The sequence below is a fragment of the Drosophila mauritiana genome, chromosome 2L (assembly GCF_004382145.1).
Source record: "Drosophila mauritiana strain mau12 chromosome 2L, ASM438214v1, whole genome shotgun sequence".
NCBI lineage: Eukaryota > Metazoa > Arthropoda > Insecta > Diptera > Drosophilidae > Drosophila > Drosophila mauritiana.
In genome coordinates this window covers 14,281,179-14,301,472 of record NC_046667.1, presented here as the reverse complement: position 1 = coordinate 14,301,472, position 20,294 = coordinate 14,281,179, and the positions used below count along the sequence as shown (strand labels likewise).

Below are 20,294 nucleotides of genomic sequence, written 5' to 3'. Positions count from 1 at the left end.
CTACCCACTAAACCTGAACCTATTTCTGTCACTTAACTTTTCGGACCCATTGAAATTTATGTGGAAAACGTGTCGACTGACTTAGACTGATGAAAGCCTGACACCAGCTGCAAGCTGCAACTGCAACTGCAACTTGCGATTGCAAATTGCGGCTACTGTTGCTGCAACGGTTGCAAGTCTCTCACTCATTCTCTCTCTCCCCCAGTTATTTGAATACAAACGTGCGACTTTTCACATAAATCAATGTTAATGGCGCATTTAAGCGACCCACCACCGACTACAACAACACCAACCACAGAGAATATCATAAAATGCAAAAAAATCCAAGACAGATAAATAAAATTAGCCAGCGTAATTGCAAACCAGACAGCCGGAGACCCCAAAAAAAAAGAAAAAATGTATATAGAGTACCCCGATTAGACCTCCGTGGCAGAGGAGTGGGAGGCATTTTTTTTCTTTTGACCAACTTTGTTAAGTTGTTGGATAGTTTTGGAGGCGAGTGAGTGGCCGGGCACTACCGTATTACACATTTCGTTTTTGGGCTTTGATTTTCGTTTTTGCTATTTTATTGTTTTGTAAACATTTTATGGTGTCAGCTTACAAGACATGATCGGGGTCGGTCGGGATCGAGTCCTACGCGATGCTTAAAGTCGTTGCCAATGGCAAAAGGTGGCTTAATTGGTGAGCGTTTTCAAAGGTATGTTGTGTGGGAATAGAAACCGTGAGGACGCTAAAAAATTTGAAATTTAAAGTATTTTCTTTTTTATGATAGGTTCCAGCCAATATGTGTATTTGATCCAGGCTTTGAAAAGGTTAGATTATAAAGTGTTTTTCTTTTGTAGGATAGGTTATGATGATTGGTCTAATATGTAGATTTGATTCAATCCAATATTGGTATTGATTTGCTTAACTAAAACTATTAAACAATGGCCCATAATGTATAGATCGTTTTGATATGAAACGCTATCAAGCAGAATGAAAACAGAATGTATAGTATAGAAAGCACACTTTGTTTTCATTACTTATTTGTAGCTCATTTGTTTCATTGTTTAAATTTAAAGATTGTCTCACTTTCTTTAATTAGAAGCTGATTGGCGACCTTAAGCCACCGTCACAGTTGCCTCAAATTAAACGCCAGTTCAGCTGGGTTCAATTGGTGGGAGCATTGTGCTATCCCCCCATTTGGCACTCTCGTTTGCAGCTTTGTCAAATCGAAAATGTATATATATGTACACAAGTACAACCACCCACCCAAAGCAGACCCAAAACAATCCCAAACAAGAGACCGACAGCAGCCTAATGGCGGGCGCGACTAACGACTGAAATCCACTTTAAATGCGGCCCAATTGTCGCTTATTGTTCGCCAGCTCTAGACCAGAGGTGTGCAAAGGCCAAGACCCCCTGAAACCCCACAACCAATGTGTGGCAGCCAAGTGGTCTGGTTTTCGTAGTAGTTTCTACTTGTAATTTATTTTATTTGCTTTAACCCCCCCCAAAAAAAATAAGAAAAAAAGCGAGAACCAAAAATACCACATATAAATTTGATTTCTTTTACGGTTGGAAGATAAGCGCGATTTGATAACTCTGTTCATTTTCTTTTTCGATTATTTTTCGCCAATGATATTTCCGAATAAATTTGTTTTGCTAATTAAGATTAAATAGTTTTTGGTAATATATTGATCATTTGTTATCAAACAGCTAGATAATATTTTCATAATTCACTAGACATTCAAGCCAAAATTATATAATTTATATTCGAAAAGCAATCAGCATTGAAATGTGTTTATTAGGCTTATGTGTGACACTTTTGTTTACCACAAATATTAACATAACCATTTTTTCTATTTCAACATCTTTAGGCATCGCGAAAGGTCTCCAAATGCGGATATCTGTTTGTGGCGCCAGATTGGGATTTTAGCAATCCATTGTACAGAACAAAGGTGAGTTCTAACGAATATAATAATATTAAAATATGTGTGCGACATCTTTAATCTCTAAACTGCCATTCAATGCTGTAATAAATTGAATTAAATTGAATGTGGACGCAACAAAACAGACTTACTAAGAGGCTAGACTAATAGAAATTTGTTTAAACATATTTATGAAATCGTTTTCATCGCAGGTGTTGCGAGTCTTTGCTTATTTTGTCTGTTTAACAGAATATGATACCCATTTAAAACAGGAAATAGATTCATATCTAATACATTGTGAACCTAATGACCGCTGCAAGTGTAGCACCTCATTTTCATGGCTCTCCAACAGACTGACTTAGAGAGATCCTCATCCCAAGAGTTCCACACTTGGCGAACCAGTTTGTTTGGGGGCACACGAACGGAAAATTCACACCTTGAATGCATTAAGGCTAACCAAATTTCCGATGTCCACTTTCCCAAAAATGCCAAGCCGCCTATCCTCACTACAAGTAAATCCCATAAAGCAAATTGCCAGCCTTGTCCACCCAGGTGGGGTGGGGACTGCAGGTAGGGGGAGTGCAGTACGCTGGTCATGGGTGGCGACTTGGTGGCTTTGACGGGGTGGTGTGAAAAGCAGAAACACTTGAGCAAATATTTGACAGCATCTGGCGGGACAGAGGCGACGCACCAGAGCCACCGATTTGTTTTTGGACGGTTGGCAAAGAAAGTGCCGCTGTTTGTTGGCCAAGAGAAAGGTGACACGGGGTGGGTACGGTAAGGTAATGATGACAGTTTGGCACTTGAGACACTTGAAAAAATCAAATGAAATGAATCTCATGGTTAGTAATTTAATAAGTTGACTATATTATAACATTATAACGTTTAAATAAGAGCAGGCCTCGTAAAATTAGTAAGAGACGTTGTCTAATTTGTAATCATATATAGTACTACTTTGGTTGCAGTGCATGTACTGCCAGCATTAACCCGCAGTTGCATCAGCTGATGGCCAACACCGGCAACGCCTCTTCCACATCCTCATCCTCTTCCTGGGTTTGGACTTGGACTTGGACGTGGACTTGGTCTTGGTTTGGCTTATGGACTGGGGGCTGCGACGTCGTCACTTCACTCTCTCGTGGCGATTTGTATCTCGACCAATTAGCGAATGACGTAGCGACGTGGCGACAGCAGCGCATCGTTAAAACCGCAACGCAAACGTTCGGCGACATATGCAAATGGCTGCGAAACAGTTACAGGTGGTTTGGCGGGCATTTTGTCGAGGGGGAGGAGGCAGGTGGGCTCCACAGGTAGAAATGGCCAAGTGGCGGCCACACTGCCTCCTCTGATTTGTGCTGAGCGACGGCCAACTCCGACAAACTCTGGCAAAAGACAGCGATGCTGATGATAATAATAAAAGTGTGCGCATGCGCAGAGCGCACTTCCTTGTTAACAACATAAATTTACGTATGTTTTTTAATAGATGGACAGGTATTTAATTAACATTTGTGCAGAAGCAGTCGCAATCTCCAAGCTCACAAACCGGATGTTGTTTTCTGCCATGAGCTGTGTCGTGCTAGCGCACTGGAAAAGCACTCAGATTCAACGATCAAGTGTCTTGAATCGAGGGCGGGGCTAATTGCGGTGCTGGAACGGGAAGGAAATAAATTTAAGCAAACTAGCCAGTGTTTAGCGAAGACTTTCTTTTGGCGAATGTGTGTCTGTAATTGAATTAATAAACGAAATTCACTAGACATTGACTGGCCCACCAATTTTTAATTATTTTTAAGTATTTAACACAGATTTGCTATCATATTCACACATTTCTCATATCTGGGATTTAATATTAGGGCTCTGGAAATTAACATTAATTTTAATGCAAGCTATAAACTTGCTTCGTATCCTATTTTGGTAGTGGCAATTCGCCACTCAATTTCCATTTCACCCAAGTCCTGTGTATCATGTTGTCTAACTTTCCCAACTTCTTGAGAAATATCGCCATCGGCCATCAGTTCTTTATCTCCGTTGTGCAGTCATCAAGTGGTTCCCCTTTCCTGGCCTCCAGCAAATCCACAGCTCGGGGCTCTGGGTTACCCACAAAGAACCGCTGCTGCCTGCTCCCTTTCCTGCCGCCATAATGTATCCATAATGTAGCTCCAGTGCGGCAATTACGTGCACCGCAGTCCCAGATACCACCTCCCCAGATTTACGACCCCACAAACAGAGCAGGTGCAGTCAATTTCTTATTGTCTCGACTCTTTGCATGGGCACTTTTTATTTTGAACGTTATTAGGATGGCTTTTGCCTTGGGTCCGTTGGGCATGCACCTGAACTTGATTGTGAGGCCTGAAGGTGTCGGGCTAGACATGATTTTCTATCCTATTTTGATTAGATATCCAAGTTAATTAAAGCTTACACTTGTATCATTACCAACGGAAAATCAAACTTTTTTTACTTGAGCAGACAATTGAGTAAAAGTACAAAAGGTATCTGATCTAATTGACATAAAACCATGGGATACAGCACACAGTCATAATCACTGTTAAACAAATCAATTTGCTGGCCATAACTGGTTCAACGTAGCTCTCAGATTGGCCCAATACCCCGATCAGTCTTATAGCCCTTAAGACAAATCGACAGTTAAGTTAAGCATCTGGAGTTCCGAAAGTAATTTCACCGCGTCTGCCGCGCTGAAACCCTTTTTAGCATAATTTCCGATAATTTCCTTTGACAAGTTAAATGCTGCAATTTGGTATCCGATAATTTATCATATATAACTTAATATTGATTACGATTATGAAAGGGCCAGAGCAGAGGGGTCTCCTTTTCTCCAGCTATCATTTTTTGCCGCCCGTCGAGCATCTTTTTCCCTTGCGCCCGAATGCTAGGAAACGGCAATAAACTTACGGCTTGGAATTTTGCAGATTTTTATCGCCTCGCCAACTTTTCTGCATACAAAGTGCATAATTTCCAGAAAGGAAAACCTGCTCCAAAGACGTTGGACAGACGGACACGTGGGCAACATAAGCGCTGGCTGAGCAGCAGCCGATAAGCTTTTTTTTTGCCGAAGATCCTGGGTTGCGGGGAAATATTTTCATAATGACGACTTTTGCGTGAGGAGGCATTGAGTTGGGGAAGAGAGCGCGCCTCCAGGGGGGAGTTCAATGGACCTGGTCGTCGAAGAGATGGCCCCCCATCTAAAACGGAAGTGTTTGCCTCGGGTTGATCTCCAGCCTGTGCCTGATAATGAAATTGATAATCACAATCATCACGGTCATAGCTCTGGCCACCGTTTTTAAAGGAAAATAAGAACGTTGTTGATTGACAAGTTGGTCAGGAGTTGGAGTCTGGCTGGGACTCGGTGTCTTCTCTCAGGGGCTTTATTAATTAAACCAGGAAGCATTTTCGGCCTGCCTCCGCAGGCAGTCTCGCAGTCGCGGCCTTACTGGCCAACCCAGCTGCTGCAGCTGGGGATCTTGAAAAATATTTATTAAAAATTATGCACGCATTACCGTGGACCGGCGGTCGGCGGTGGGCGGTCGGCGGTCTGTCTCCCTGGGCTTTATTAAGGAAGTGTTTTGGCTTGGTGGGCGAATTACACGAAATGCTGCATATTAATTTAGTTTCTCTAGCGGTAATAGCTGCGATTTGCGGTCAGGCTTAGAGACCCAGACGCGCTTTATGGCATTTTGATAGCCGAGAGAATCCGCTATAAAAATAAGCATCCAACATTTTACGACACTGGCCCGTTCTCTTCTAACACATCTCTCTGGCGAACCATAGTGATGCAAAACTATTTGGTTTAGTGGTTTCGATTTTTTCGCTTTACGCCCACAGTGCGCGTAGTCGTTTGTAATTTCCTCTCAAAACTAATTACGATACGGCCCGCGGGGGAGGCTGGTGTGAAGGAAAAAAAAATTAGAATATTAACTGAAAATTGTCTACACGAAAGCAAATTCATTAGTCGCAATTAACGGATGATAGGAATGGAGTCTATCGATTAAGTTCTCTACGGATTGCAATCGCTCGATTGTGGGCGTACCGATCGAAATGGGTTGGAAGTGGAAATGAATTGCCGGTGAGACTGTGGGTGATGCGGATGAATAGGCGGGAGATCTGTAATCTAGAACTAATGAGTATGCCGTCTGGTCGGGGCGAACAACGATCGATCACCCCTAAACGAATCGATCACGATGCTATTGCACCGAAGAAGTTGTAACGAATTTATATAGTTGTTAATTGTGTGTTAACGATGGAGATTTGAAAGAAGAAATCACGAAAACCTAGCATAACAAATTCGATTTCAGAGGTGTGAATTGCTTTGATGATAAACAAGTTTGATAAACAAAAAAAAAAAACTAAAAAATATATCAAACTCTTGTTTTTTTATTTGTAATTGTATAATAGCTTTTTACCAAGCCCTTTGCAGGCATTAAAATACATTTATTTTTGACATTTTGCGAATATGCAGTTATTTCTTTATGGTGATCAATTTTGAACACACAGCGTACAAGTGGGTTAAGCACATGCATAAAAACCAAACCAAACAAACTAATTTGCACACTTGACGGCCTGCCAACTTGAGAATGGCTGCATGAACGATTGAATGGAATGACTAACTGAATGACTGACTGTCAGACAGCGAGGCAGCTGCTCTGCCGTCTCCCACCGCTAATAAATAGCAATTAGAATAACATGCCAATAAATCTTGGCTGGCTAAACTCTTTCCCATAAACTGCAATCCGCTGTTGTCGATGCTGTTTTCGATGCTGCTGCTGCTGCTGCAGTTGAACGGAACTGAAATCGACCTTGGCTTGCATATGAATACGAGATGCATATTGCAGATTTGCACACTGACAGAAAAAGTTACCCAAAGATATAAAATACCTCGAAAAAAAAACAAATTTTTAGTGGATTATATGAGCAATTTGTATTCGCCAAGGATGGCTTTTAATTTTCTTTTATTTTTCTCAGTGCACTTGAAACTCTCCCACTCCCTGCCAGCCTCCTCCTCCACCTCCACGACCAGGCCGTCTCTTTGTCTCTGTCAGTTTCATTCATAAATAAATACAAAAGTGCAACACCTCTAAATTTATATGTTAATTAGTTGGGCTGCAAGCTGAAACCGCAAATTAGCCCACGACTCGCGACCGCCTGATGCATTTGCAACTGTCAACGGTGGAGTGCAGCGGATGGAGCGATGTGGATGGAGTTCTCGACGTGGGTGCTCCAGCTTCTCCTCCCCACCTTCGCCTCCCAAAGGTGTGTTAATTGATTGCTCGGGTCTTGCAGGGCCCACAATTGCCAACGGTAAATGCTGCAGATTGTGGCCAACAACGCCACATGAATTCAATGGCAAAAAAGACCAAAACGGGGAAAATGAAAACTCATCTCTGGGGTCCATTCTTTCCTGTCAGTCAGCAAAAACGAGACAATAAGAGAATTACTTCTGCACATTGTTTAAGGTCATTTTTCATGACAATGACAATGATCATAGAAGCATTGCTCTTTTATGCCCCTTACAGAAAGAAGAAATTACATAATTGCTTAGCTTTTGGTTTTTCCAACTATTATGAGATATTTTAAAGATCTCAAGTGTTCGTAAAAAGAATATAATCCCATAAATAACTGAAAAACTTCGAAAGTTTATCTTACCATTTTAAAATTGTAATTTTTAATCGAAATCGCACAATTTCCGATTTTTCCAATAGGCAGCAGATATCGATTACTTGGATCTCGAGAGAGTGTAAAAACTTCGATGAATTTTCAATCGTTCATATTTGGAGTGCAGTACGCGATGCCATGTGGTCAATGGAATATGGCCAGCTTTGGTCGCCTTCGGAGTTTTTCTCGCTTTTTGCTTCTGCCATTACATAAAACACTGAGTTGAGACAAGGCGAGGCTTACGTAGACCGAGCGTCTAACGGCGATGACGTTGACTTGGAGAGATCGCGTATTGGATTTCCACGCCGTCATTGTCGTTGAATGGAGCCGCCATGAACGATGGGCGGAGGGCGGTGGTGCAGTGGTGCGCCGGGGGGCGTGGTGGCAGCTCATGTGTGGTTGCATTGACGAACTGTCTGACGGCGGAAAGAGAGGCTATATTTCTAACTGTGGTGTGGTTTTACTGTGCTCACCAAGCCTAGCGGGCCAGCCCTAATAAAAAGCATTGCACTTCACATATCTGGACAGTGAATACCCTATATAAGGATAAAAATAGCTTAAACAATGATATCCCTTTAAGAGAAGGTTAACTACGAACTATATTAATAATAATAGTTATTAGATGTCTGTCAGGAATATGTGATTTCCAGGTAATTTCTTTAAAGAAGCTTTCTTCCGGTATATTCAAGAACTAGAGTACTCCCAATTCGAATCTCAGGAATCCAAGCGCGTTTGAGATCTCTACTCATCTTTCTGAGAACCCCCTCCCCCCTCTCAAACGCTCAGTAAGGTATTATTTAACTTTTTTCATTTGATGGCTGGCGACTGATGCTTTATGCAAGTTCGTCTATCGTTTCTGCCGGCATTTGTGCTTTTCATTTTTTATCCGCTGCCGCAGTTTGTTTTTGTCATCTGTGCCCATGTGCAATATTGTGCAGCCAAACAAAAAGAGTTGGTGATACTATGGCTGTTGGGAAAACTGGGGGACGGGCGGTGGAAATGGTCGCACTAAAGTTTTCATCATAACGGTAACGACTTTTGCAAAATCACCAGGGAGATGTTAGATGTTTGATTTCCGCGTAATTACTTTTTTTGTGCTACCCCCGTTTGCGGGTATTATTTTTCCAGCTCTGTTTGGAAAGTGTCTTGTTCGCACTAATTACGAAAAAACGACTTCTGCAGCTGCAGATTTGTGGGCGTGTCCAGCGATGTTGCAATTGTTTTTTTATGTTCACTTTGTATTTTTTTTTCTTTTTTTGTGCATTTGCTGCTCACTCCCCGTTTAACACGTATCGCATTAAGGCGCATTTAATAAGCCAATCGCCGCTCTCCCAGTCGCCGGCAGTTAGCCCATTCCCCCATAAAAGAAAATAACTACTAGTGAACGATTTCCGCTCGCGACCGTCATTTGACACGTTTAACGAAATGAAAATGATTGACGACTTGGTGAGTTGACGACTTGCCAACTCTCTGGATTCTCCCAGCCCCAGTTTACATACGTACGTATGTATGTACATATGCGCAGGTACATGTATGAAATACCTGTGTATGTATATATTTCGCAATGGTCGCCACTTGCAAAATGGCCAACAAGTGTGCTGTGGGGCCCACTGACAAGTTAATAGTCAACTCTATTAACTTTTTATGACCACAGCCTGTGCTCTTTTGTCGCCCCAAAGGAAGTTGCATTCACTTGAGAGCAACAACAATGCAATAATCAATTTACAAATATTGAAAACGAGAGCTTCGAGCTGTTTGGTAATGATTAAACCCATAATTGACTTCCTGCGGTGCTTTGGCAATCGGATTTGATCATTATGGCATTGATTAGTTTTCAGTTTGTTTTGCAATTTGCGGCGAGAATTGAGTCTGATTGGTTATTAGTTCAACTTTTAATTGTCAATTAATGCTACAAGCAGTCAATAAATATTATGTGTTTTTGTGGCTAGTTTTTTATGTATTCTCACATGTTGCACAATAGTCAAAACGAATTAGAGACAACTCAAGAATGTACTAAAATGCAACAAGTGCTTCTAAGTCTCCAGGATATAAGCCAACATTACGTTTATTGCTCTATTTTTATAGCAAACTAGAAGAAATGTTTAAATTAATGTCATTAATTTGTAATTTTCGCAATAAGCATTAACGTAACTAACAAAAAAATAGTTTCCTTTTTAGTTTAAACATAAAACTAAAACTAATTTTGAGTTTTTCTTACACTTAGCTATTATTTATATAGTTAATTTTTGTTATCTATAAATGAATGAATGATGTTCAAACTCAATTTCCTATCATTTTTCATCCATATCAAACTCTTTCGTAAGCATTTCAATCGCACACAGATCACAAAGGCATTTCCCAATAGCCATTCAGACTGGGTGTGTTGACAAGGCTAACCAATAGACGCCCCCGCAGATCTTTCCATCTTCTGTTTCCCGACTTAAAAACAAGCTCAATTTATGAGCCCAGCTTGTGGCATCCATCATCGCGCAACTTGTCTTGTCTCCTAAAAGGGCCGAGTCTTTTGGAAGCTGTATACCGTATACTATGCTATGTGCATGCGTTTACGTATTTCTGTATGCAAACGAGAACGCCACATAACAAATGCCAAAAAGCGAGCCGAAAAAGGGTAAGGAACGCCGTCTCGAGCTGTCCGTGTTATAAATGATGGGTCCCAACTCCTCCAAGTCGAGATTCGAGCTCGAGTTCAAGCCTCTTTCTTTCCGAGGCCTTTTACTCTAGCGCCACATGCCACGGCAAAAGATCTAAGACCATGTTGCACATCACAAGATCGCCTGTCTGTCTGTCCGTCCGTCAGTCCGACGGTCCGACTGTCTCAGAGTCTGTCTAAATGTTGGCGGCCCACGCATTCGCCGGCTAAGAGATATCCCAGCGAGAGCAGAGCAGGGAAACCTGCTGCATCATTTTTCACTCGAAGATTGCATAATGATTGACAATTCATTATGCCAGCCAGCTCTTTGCTGGGATCTCTTAGGCATCAAGGATAGCACGCAAAACAATTTGCAGCTAGTTCCTGATTTATTTTAAGTACAACACAGAGATTTGAGAGACAGTGTTTTGATCAACTCGTATAAGAAAATATTATTATTAAAATGTTAAGTGTAATTCATTTACTCAATCCTTGCTTAAAATGATTTAATAGATCATAAGTATTGTGCATATTTTTCTCTGAGTGTATGTGAGGGTTTCTTGGGCTCTTAATGGCTGGCCAGATTAGGCATCTCCCCGCTGGCAATAAGGAAGTGTGTTTGTTCTCCTTAAGTCCGTGTTCTTGCATTTAATATTTCACTAATGAACCTTTTCAAATATTTTATTTTTCTTTCAGGTGAGTGAAGATCGAATACAGAATAAATCGAGATATCAAGATTGAAGCGTGTAAGCATAAACTCAATTGCGAGTCAAGAAGTATCAAGGTCAGCTGATCGTTTAATTGAAAAATCCACAAAGGTGTGACCGCAAAAAGCAAAACAACAGAAATATCGTGAACTTTTAAAAACAATAGAGAGATCCGAGTACTTGGCCCCAACCGAGGGACCGACTGCAATTGAGCTCCATAGGTATTGCACAACTTTGTCGGTCGTTTTGCACACCTGTTGCTCTATGCTGCCTTCAAAGGCCCCAGTCGATGTCTAATTGAAGCAATTAGTGAACCCATTATGGCATTTTTCTTCGATTTTTTCTATCTGTTTCTGTTTTGGTTATATATTTTTCGATACTCTGGCCAATTCAATTAGTTTTTTTTTGTATACAAGGGGGGGAATGGTAGGGGTTCGTAATTAGCCAATGCTTATCTGTGTTTCGGGGAACCTCAGTCACTCCATCCATCCATCCATACATCCATCCATTTGTGTTGTGACTATGACAACAGACCATAATAAACTATATAGAAACACTGACAAAAGGCAATTGACCTTCGTTAGTCAAAAGTTCATTTGCATCAATATATAATGGCATATTACACTCTGAACTGTGGGAGTTATTTGCGCAAACTTTGGCTGCTCCAGTTGAGTAGCTTAGTTCAGCGGATAACTCATACTCATATCCGAAAGGAAACTATTATTGATGTTTTTAATTGAAAATGTATCATATTTATTCGACCAACGCAAAGAAAAAAGGAAAATTCAAAATTTTTCGTACATTTTTCATAGTTACAAATTGAGAAATTTTTTTAAATGGTTTTAAGAAGGTAAGCAACCTCTGTGTGTAAGCCGACATCTGTTTCCAAGTGCGATATTATTTTTATCGAGCAAATCTGAAACAGTAGCAAGGAAGATCCAAAGCAAAATAAGAAATTTTAATATTTCACTCGGCTTGCGCTCCATTGTAAAATTACTCCTATTAACTTGAGATTTAAAATGTTACTGACTACGGCATTTCCATTTCGATAGTGCGCAAGGCTCGAGCAAAAAAAAAAAGTAATTATATGTGCAATCAGTCTATAAAGTAACCTTAGATAACCCACAGATCTTATGCGATGTTTATAATACAGCTTTTTATAATAAGCTGTGTAATGAACAAAACAAATATAACATAATTGGTGTGTGAGTGACCTGACAGTTAACTAGTTTCAAACATTTGGAACTGCCTAAAATTCCTAACTTTTAACTGCCCAATTTGTTTCCACAAAGGAAAAACATATGCAATTTTCATAAATCAAACGAGAAAATCTCGACAGCAAATGAAGCTGAGCAAAGAGAGACCTTTAACCTTTGGCACTTTGCATAAGCTTCATTATCGTGCGAAATGCCTGGCCGAATGGCCACGTGCATGCATATCTCTATGACTCTATCTTAATTCAACCCATCTTCCTTCACAAGTGCTTCTGCCATGGTCACAACTCACACAAAGCTGTCAGATTGGCTGACAAAAAATTGGGGGTACTCCAGCTGACATTTAATGTCATGTCATTGCTAAAACAAACAAAAAAGAAACAGAAAAGAAACTGAATCTGTAAATGAGTTCACTGAACGCGCGACAAACCAAACGCGCCAGCACAATCAACGTCAATCAATGGTCAGCTGACTTACGATGTCCATAGTTGCGCGCCCCCCTCGTCGAATGCATTTCATTTATGCATTTTTCGACTCTTGCAACCAAAGTCACTTTTGGAGTTTGTTCACCCATCCACGCTGACTGGGAACGGGGCGCCATTTCCAAATAACCATACAAATATTTTTGCCGCGCTTGTTGCTCTTTTTGTTTTTTTTTCTTTTTTCGGCTGCAACCTGCTTGGGTAATATCATATTTTAGCAAAACTTGTTGAAAATTCCAAGACACCAATACAAAGGCCAAATCGCCACACAGCACACACCACACGCTGCTGCTGACCAAGCTCTAATAACTAATGGCCAAGAGCGGAGCGGGCCAGTTTGCGGCTTTGGCGCAATTTGAGACTCGATTTCTTGCACCTAGATACAAGGCAGCCCAGGTAGGAAGGCGAACACAAACCGCATTTTCTGAGCTCCGAAACCAGAAAGGATAGCTGGCTGGAAAGAACGATGGATACCCTTTCGTCGGTAGTGATCTTCATTTATTTCACATCGAAATCCTTAAAAATATGCATATGATACGATATTCAATTGATCACTATTCCTGAGATTGGTCTAATATTATAACACTCTTAAAGGGTATGATTATGTACACATACGACTTTTTTCAATATTATATCTTCAGACTCATAACGACCTTTAGGTCCCTCTCTCTGTTGATTTTTGATGTTTAATCAACTGAATAAAGATTCATATCAGAAAATGACAACAAAAATGTATGATGAATTAACTTAATCATTTGCACATATGTAGCCTGCTAACACTTCGGAAGGCTGTTGGCTTAGTGATTTAATCTAATATAAATTAAGATAAAATTTTCAGTTGTAGATACGGTTATGATACAATATAATAATTCTTTAAAAAGTATAATTCTTTTGTGTAGATAGATTTGTGATTAAGTGACCTTATAAAGTTACCTAATAGAGTTACTTAATGAAGTTAGGTAACTTAATCCTAAAAGCTAATTTTCAGAAACATTTTTGGTTGGACGTCTCAAAATACGTGGTGGTGAAAGGCTTTCCACTGTTCTTTATGCCAATCTGTTTATTTTTTTCTTTTTTGCTGCGGCTTTTAGTTCTTAGTCAGCTGCACATACTTCTGCTTGCCGCATGTGCCACTCCCCTTACTATTCATCTAACTAATCGCAGTGCTTACACTTCACAAAATTATGCAATTCATCAAAAATTTAATTAAAAGTTTTCACTTTGTGCTATGAGTAAGGATTACTCATACACTTATGTTAACTTGTTTAAAAGTTAACTAATTTAAAATATTTTTATTACATTTTCAATGGCACGTATTTTCTCTGTGTGCAGCTCTAAATGATGCAAGGCAGCAAAATGTTGCGAGAAATTGTTGCGGCAGCCTTTTCTCTTGGTCAGCCTTTCTGTGGGTAACAGCAACACAAGTTGCAGCTGCAACAACAAAGACGTTCTAAATGTTACGTTATATTATAGCATGTTGCTATTGTTGCTGTTGCTGCTTTTGCTGTTGCTGTTGCAGTTGTTGCTGCAGTTGCCGCAACTCTTCTACAGATGCGCCTCGAATTAGGTCTCTTAGCTCTGGGCGCTGCTGCAGTAGCATTTGTTGCTGCTGCTTTGTGGTTGTGCTTTTATTGTGTAATCAGCAGATAACGGCATTTAATGGCTGAATGAGTTTTCCGGAGAGGAAAACCCAAAGAATATGGCCTAGACCAAAACGCATTCCGCACGAGTCCGTTTACTACCGAACATTTTCCTTTTTGTCGATAACTTAATTTTATTCCGACTCTGCCGCTTTGTTTTTAATGCTTTTTTAACTTTTCGCTGGTCAGCTGAAGCGTGGCGCTAATCGATTTCTATTGCCTCAATTTTGGCTTGCCATCAATTTTGAAATTGCCGAATTATTTCACAATTCGTTGTTTTTCCGTTAGTTTCCCATTTCGCAGGTCTTCGTGGGGCAGCTTAAATTGCATTCGAGATACTTGTTATTTAGATAGAGTTGTTGATTGGATTGTTCAGCCAGAGTGGTTTCGATTTCATTTTCTGCTCATTAAAGTGTCATAATTAACTGGAGGGCATAACAAAGAAACTGGCTATAAAATTGCAATATTTTTAAAACGTTGTCTGGGTATTTTCTCTGTTAATATTAAATGTATGTAAAATTAATAAATATGCTATCGGATTACTCATACTAATCTTCAAGAAGACCAAACGTTTAAACAATATCTGATAACCTTTTATAAAAATTCAGAAATGTATCTTAACTATCTGGCCATCCATCGCATACCCATTTTATTGCCCCAGGCTTTTTTCTTTTTCTATTAAAAAACGAAGAGCAAACCATATTGGGAACGATCAAAATGCAATGTTCCAGCAACTAATAACAGTAAACGCTGAACTACTGGCCAAGATTGATTCAGCGATTGCCTCACATCATCGTCGTCGTCATCATCTTGCCAATCAATGCCCCCCAATGCACCCAATTCCTCGACTTGGCCTCCCAAAGGGAGAAGGGAGCTCAAGTTTGAGCTCGGGCGCTCGAATGCAATTCCCCCGACAACTCGGCAGAGAGTTGAGAACCAAGCTCAACTTGCCATCTTCCCGGCTGCCGCCTGACCGAGCGTCTGTCTCCGCTGACTGGCCGGATCACTCGCATCCACATCCACATCCACCTCGGCTGTGGCAACACCAACAAACTGGGCAAAATCAACAGCGACAGCAGCAGCAGCATCAGCTACGTCGACGATGACGGCGACACATGCTATGGGTACATAGCATAAAAATTACTTCCTGATTGTGTTACATGCACCCAGGACCGGTCCCGAGCTCCCCCTTTCAGTCAGCACCCTTTCACCCGTCTGCCCCTCTCAGAATATTACTTATTTTTACACTGAAAAAAGCGATAGGGGAAGTTAGGTAAATAGTAGAATTTTCGTAGAAATGGGAAGGGGTATAGATTGTCTCTTTTAGTTTAGTAAATGTTTTGGATTTTACTCAACCTACTAATCGAAATTCACCTAGTCAATATCCAGCTCATTTCAATGGTCCTATTTTTGCAGTGCATCGACATCATTTCACATTCGTCTCTTGTACATACAAAGTGGTTGCTGCCTCAAGGCTGAAATGGGTACCACGAGAGTGTAGTTCAGGTAGAGAACTGAACTGGCGAGGGGTAGGAACTTTGCGTGGGCCAATCTGCCGGCTAGGCGGGCCCTCCCGGTTAAACAGGGTGACCCTCTGGATCAGAACCGAGATCGAGAGCAGCGAGATCTGTATCATTCAGAGTGTCAATGGACGCAAATTTACAAAATGTTTGCTGTTTTGTACTCCAGCGCCATTGTTATGGACATTTGGACCATTCCCATTGTCGCCCGGCACGTGTCGGAATCTCAGATCGTCGGCTCAAGTTCGCTCCACTCCCGAATGGGGAATGGTGGTCCATGGGGGAGCAATGGTGCTATATTCGGAGTGGGGCGGATAAGGTGGATGCGACGACCCCCGGAGGGCAAGTAACGTTTTTGCCTGTCATTTTTCTTCATGTTTATTTTTCGCTTACTGCATTTTTTGGCATTTAAGCCGCGCTCAGATCTATCTGTCTTTTTGCTGTTTTTGGGCCACCAGTTGGCCAAGTTGGAGTTGTGCCTTTTCAGCCGGCTGTTTGATTTTCTGTGTCAGCCTCAAACCCGGAGCACTTGTCGTGATTAGTTTAGAAAAATGTTGGCTATTAATTTGCCGCCTTGAGTAACACTTGTTATTTGGCTTCGCATTTCGCATATAATCTTGTCTGACCGCCTGGTGCCATGTGCGGCCGTAGATAATCTTTATGCGCCGCTCCAAGCTCCACATCGGTGTCTCAGTCAAAATCTGAATCGCAGGCCGAGAGTTATATAGTCTCTGGCCCGAGACAACGAGTCGGCCATACAAATGGGACTTGGCTTTCAGAGCTTCAAAGTCTGAGAGCGGTTTTGGCGGGCAAGGGGTATTTGCTCCCATATCTAACATGTGTTCATGTGTTTCGTTTTTGCCACACTGCCGCGTGTCGTATAAAACGAGTCGAGATTGGTGAACTCTGCCCGAGGGGAACTAGATCAGAACATCGGCATTCAAGCTATAGAGCAAAACACAACGTATTCTAGGACCCATTGTAACATTTTTCATGTAGTGATTTAAGACTATATTAATTTACAACCTATTTGTTTATCACTTACATAGCAAATGGACATTCAATTCTTTATATCCCACTAATTATTAGAGCAGAACACTTAAGGAACAATCAGACATCCTGCTGTTTTGTTTCAACACTCATAACCTTTGCTTAATTACTATAATACCAATGATTTCCCACTCCATTAATGAATGGCTATTAGGTTTCATAATGAGTGCATTATCAGTGTTGGCTATAAACTCCCATCAGATCAGTACTTCATTATCTCACCACGCTCATACACAGACAACAGCAGCGACCCATGCAGTTGCATAATCACTATCTTCCTTGGCTGTGGCGTGCATCCGTCAGGTTAATTAGTAAAATACCTGGTGACCAGGCACGTATTGCCATTTAAAAAGCATCAGTAATTTTTTCCTCCATTTTTCCGCAAATTTTTTTTGTTGATTAATCTCCACCTACTGCCGGCAACCGGTCGGTCGCATGTTTTTGTTCGATCTACAGTGTTGGGGAAAATACTAGAACTAGTCGCAGCCTAGATACTCTTAGTATGAATAGTTGCATTTAAAATGATTATTAGTAATTTAACTTAACCTACCATTTACAAGAACACCTACAATCAAATTAGTGTGTGAATGTTAGTTCTTTGAAATGGACAAGCTAAATTGGTAAATTACCGGCCCAGAATATTTATTACTTCATGCAATGTATCTTGTATCGTAATTTTCAATATTTTCCGGCATTTCCTTCAGGCGAACATACCCCAACATTTTTGCGATTGCACTGCCTCTCCCATTTTGGCTATTGTGCCCTAGCCAATCGATTACTTCCTGCATTTTTAAATGTCCTCCACCCCCCTCCCCCCTTGCCAACCGGCAGCTGACCAAATTAATCAAGCGTGTGCCAAAAAAAAAAGTGGAAAAGGGGAGGAAACCAGCAAAAATTAAACGAAAAAAAGGAGTTATAAATGAAAAATGCTGGACAATTGCATGGTTCGCTTACAGTGACTAATCGATTTTTGGAATTAAGTTGCGCCATGGAAAGGAAAGCAAACTTGCAACGCCAGCGGACGGCAGGGAGTGGGAACTCTGGAAAAATGGTTTGATATGGCCTGGCCAGATTCCACTCCATGCGATTCCGTTGGTTCCATTCCGCTGCGTTGGGTCCTCAATCTCCTCAATGGTATTGTGGCTCTTTTTGGTCTGCTGGCTATTGATTTTTTACGAACCGAGTGGCCCCGACTAGAAGGAAGACAACGCACTCGAATTGGAAGTATGCCAAGGCGGCGTGCCCACAACTCACCCCACCATATAGCTGAGATATAGCTACACCCTGAGAAAAAGCCAGGGCAAGATTGGAAGTAGAAAATGTATACTTCTTCATGAATTCAGCATAATAACATTTTCAACATTTGTAATAGATTGAACGTAAAGCACATAATAGCTTTTCAGGTTACTCGAGCGTATGAGAGCTATTGCGTTAGATTTATACCGAAAGTATCTATTCAGGGTTTTTCTCCTGGTGTATCTGTAGGCTCTCCTCAGTGCCAATATTCCTGGGCAATGTGTCGGCAGATTTGTTTGTTTTCGCATTCGATTCTCGGTCGTCCGATTGGGTTTCCTATGGCTGACTGGCTGCCTGTGCGTTTGGAAATGTGCCAAAGTTCAATGCACGGCATTGCTCTAGCAAAATTTCGACATGCATTCGCATAGTTGAGATGCACTAGAGACGTTCTAGAAATGTGCACGTAAGGTCTACGTATATTGTTGCTGAAAAAGCCTTGAGTAGTTGGACTTGACTTTGCACTTACAATTTAGATCAAAGGTTGGAAGGAGAGCATATAGTCGAATGATGTAAAGAAACTGTATAGTACACAATCCCAATCCCATGTAGTCATACATAACGTAACCCCATCATAATTAAGCACATCTAATTATAGCCCCAACACAATTCGCTGCATACTTTTGGGCACACCGAATTTTGTCATTACTCTTTCACACCCCATAGATGACCCATATCTATTATCATATGAAAATGAATTGCCTACTTTTTGCGTAAAGCATTATTTTATTTGATTCGAATTCAATCTTGATCCTCTTCATCATTGCTCTGCATATAGTGCACGAACTGGTCGGCCATGTGCCAGTACCAATGCAATTTGACCAACTCCAGTCCACCCTTATCCGCAATCCATATCTGGCCATTCTCCGATCTCTCGATGGCATTGACAATATTCTGACCACACACCGATGTCGATTGGCAGGGAGCTCGCCGCAGGCGATCGGCAAAGGATTGTCCGTATTCCAAAAACGCTTTCAGTTTCCGGTCCACAAAGACCCTTGTGGGACCACAACAAACCGCCATCACAGCGACTCCGTTTTGGGAATAGTAAAGGGGGTCCTGAAAGCAAAAATTAAGGAATTTATACGGATAAGATTGACTTCAATTCACCGCTAGACTTCTGGTAAATCCAATCACACCGAATTTGGATGCACTATAGGCGCAGAAAACCGGCGAAGGGTCCAATCCAATGACCGAGGTAACGTTCACAATTAGCCCACCAGATCCTCCCATTTTTCTGTCCATATAGGGTAACACTGTCGCCACAGTGTTCATCATTCCCGTTAGATTTGTATTGATGGTGGCATCAATGTTATTTTCATCGCACAGCGTAGCTCCATTGATCAGGACATCGATGTAGTCCATTTGGACCATCACCTCATCGAAGTACTTCTTCATTTCTTCTCTTGCCATGGTCACGTCGTAGGTCCAGAAAAATATTTGAGTACTTGGCTTTATCGACTGCAGCTGAGCGATGGCCTGGGGATTTTCCGTGCTCTGTAAAATGGCCAATTTCTAGAGTGGAGAGAGTAAGAAATTGTTTGGCTTTTAGTAGATAGTAACTTCCCCGTTTCTCTGAATTTCCTGATAAAGAATACAAATATTTACACAGTATATATGGCTTATCTGGCGATTAAAATAGACTTCATAGGTGGTTTAATATCGAAATATAAAAAGTTTAAGCTTATCATTAAAAAATATGACCACCAAGTTATTAGAATGAGTTGTGATTTTGTTCTGAAGTATTCATTGAAAGCGCCAAGTTCTTCAGCGTAATCAAAACTGAACTGAAACATAAACTTAATTGTTGCTCAGCGCGAAACTAACATGAAAAACTCATTAACTTAATTAGTTTCGACAGCGACTGGCTGGACTAGTTTTGAGTTCGATCCGGACAGAAACCGAACCCCAAAGCCGCCAGCTTCCCGCTCACTCACCGCTATGTTCTTGGTCATGAGAACCTTGCTGGTCTCCAGTGCAATTCCTCCGCAATCCGCCACATAGCAGACATGCTTGCCCGTCAAATCGAACATTCTTTCTATCCGCTTTCCACGACTTCTGTTTTACGACTGATTGGCGGAGGAACTTGGCCATGTTCCGCCATTCCAGCCGCTCCTATTTATCTATTTTAATTAAGTAGAGCGTTTATCAGTTTCTTGGATTTCTC

General features: G+C 41.2%; 2 protein-coding genes across 3 annotated transcripts in view; one reads left to right on the top strand and one right to left on the bottom strand.

The window, feature by feature from the left end:
* The window catches only part of LOC117135139 (protein outspread), a 78,900-nt gene that overhangs the window by 41,885 nt on the left and 16,721 nt on the right, over window positions 1-20,294 (top strand). For both annotated transcript variants that reach the window (XM_033295195.1, XM_033295196.1), the window contains exon 2: window positions 1,860-1,940. In XM_033295195.1, coding sequence (XP_033151086.1) covers window positions 1,860-1,940 — 81 coding nt within the window. The remainder of the gene's footprint in view (window positions 1-1,859; window positions 1,941-20,294) is intronic.
* On the bottom strand, window positions 18,869-20,227 carry LOC117135140 (alcohol dehydrogenase-related 31 kDa protein). The gene is made up of 3 exons (XM_033295197.1): window positions 20,065-20,227; window positions 19,238-19,642; window positions 18,869-19,186 (listed from the first exon to the last, which is right to left on the bottom strand). The coding sequence occupies exons 1-3, from the start codon at window positions 20,158-20,160 to the stop codon at window positions 18,869-18,871; spliced, it is 819 nt and encodes a 272-aa protein (XP_033151088.1). The 5' UTR covers window positions 20,161-20,227.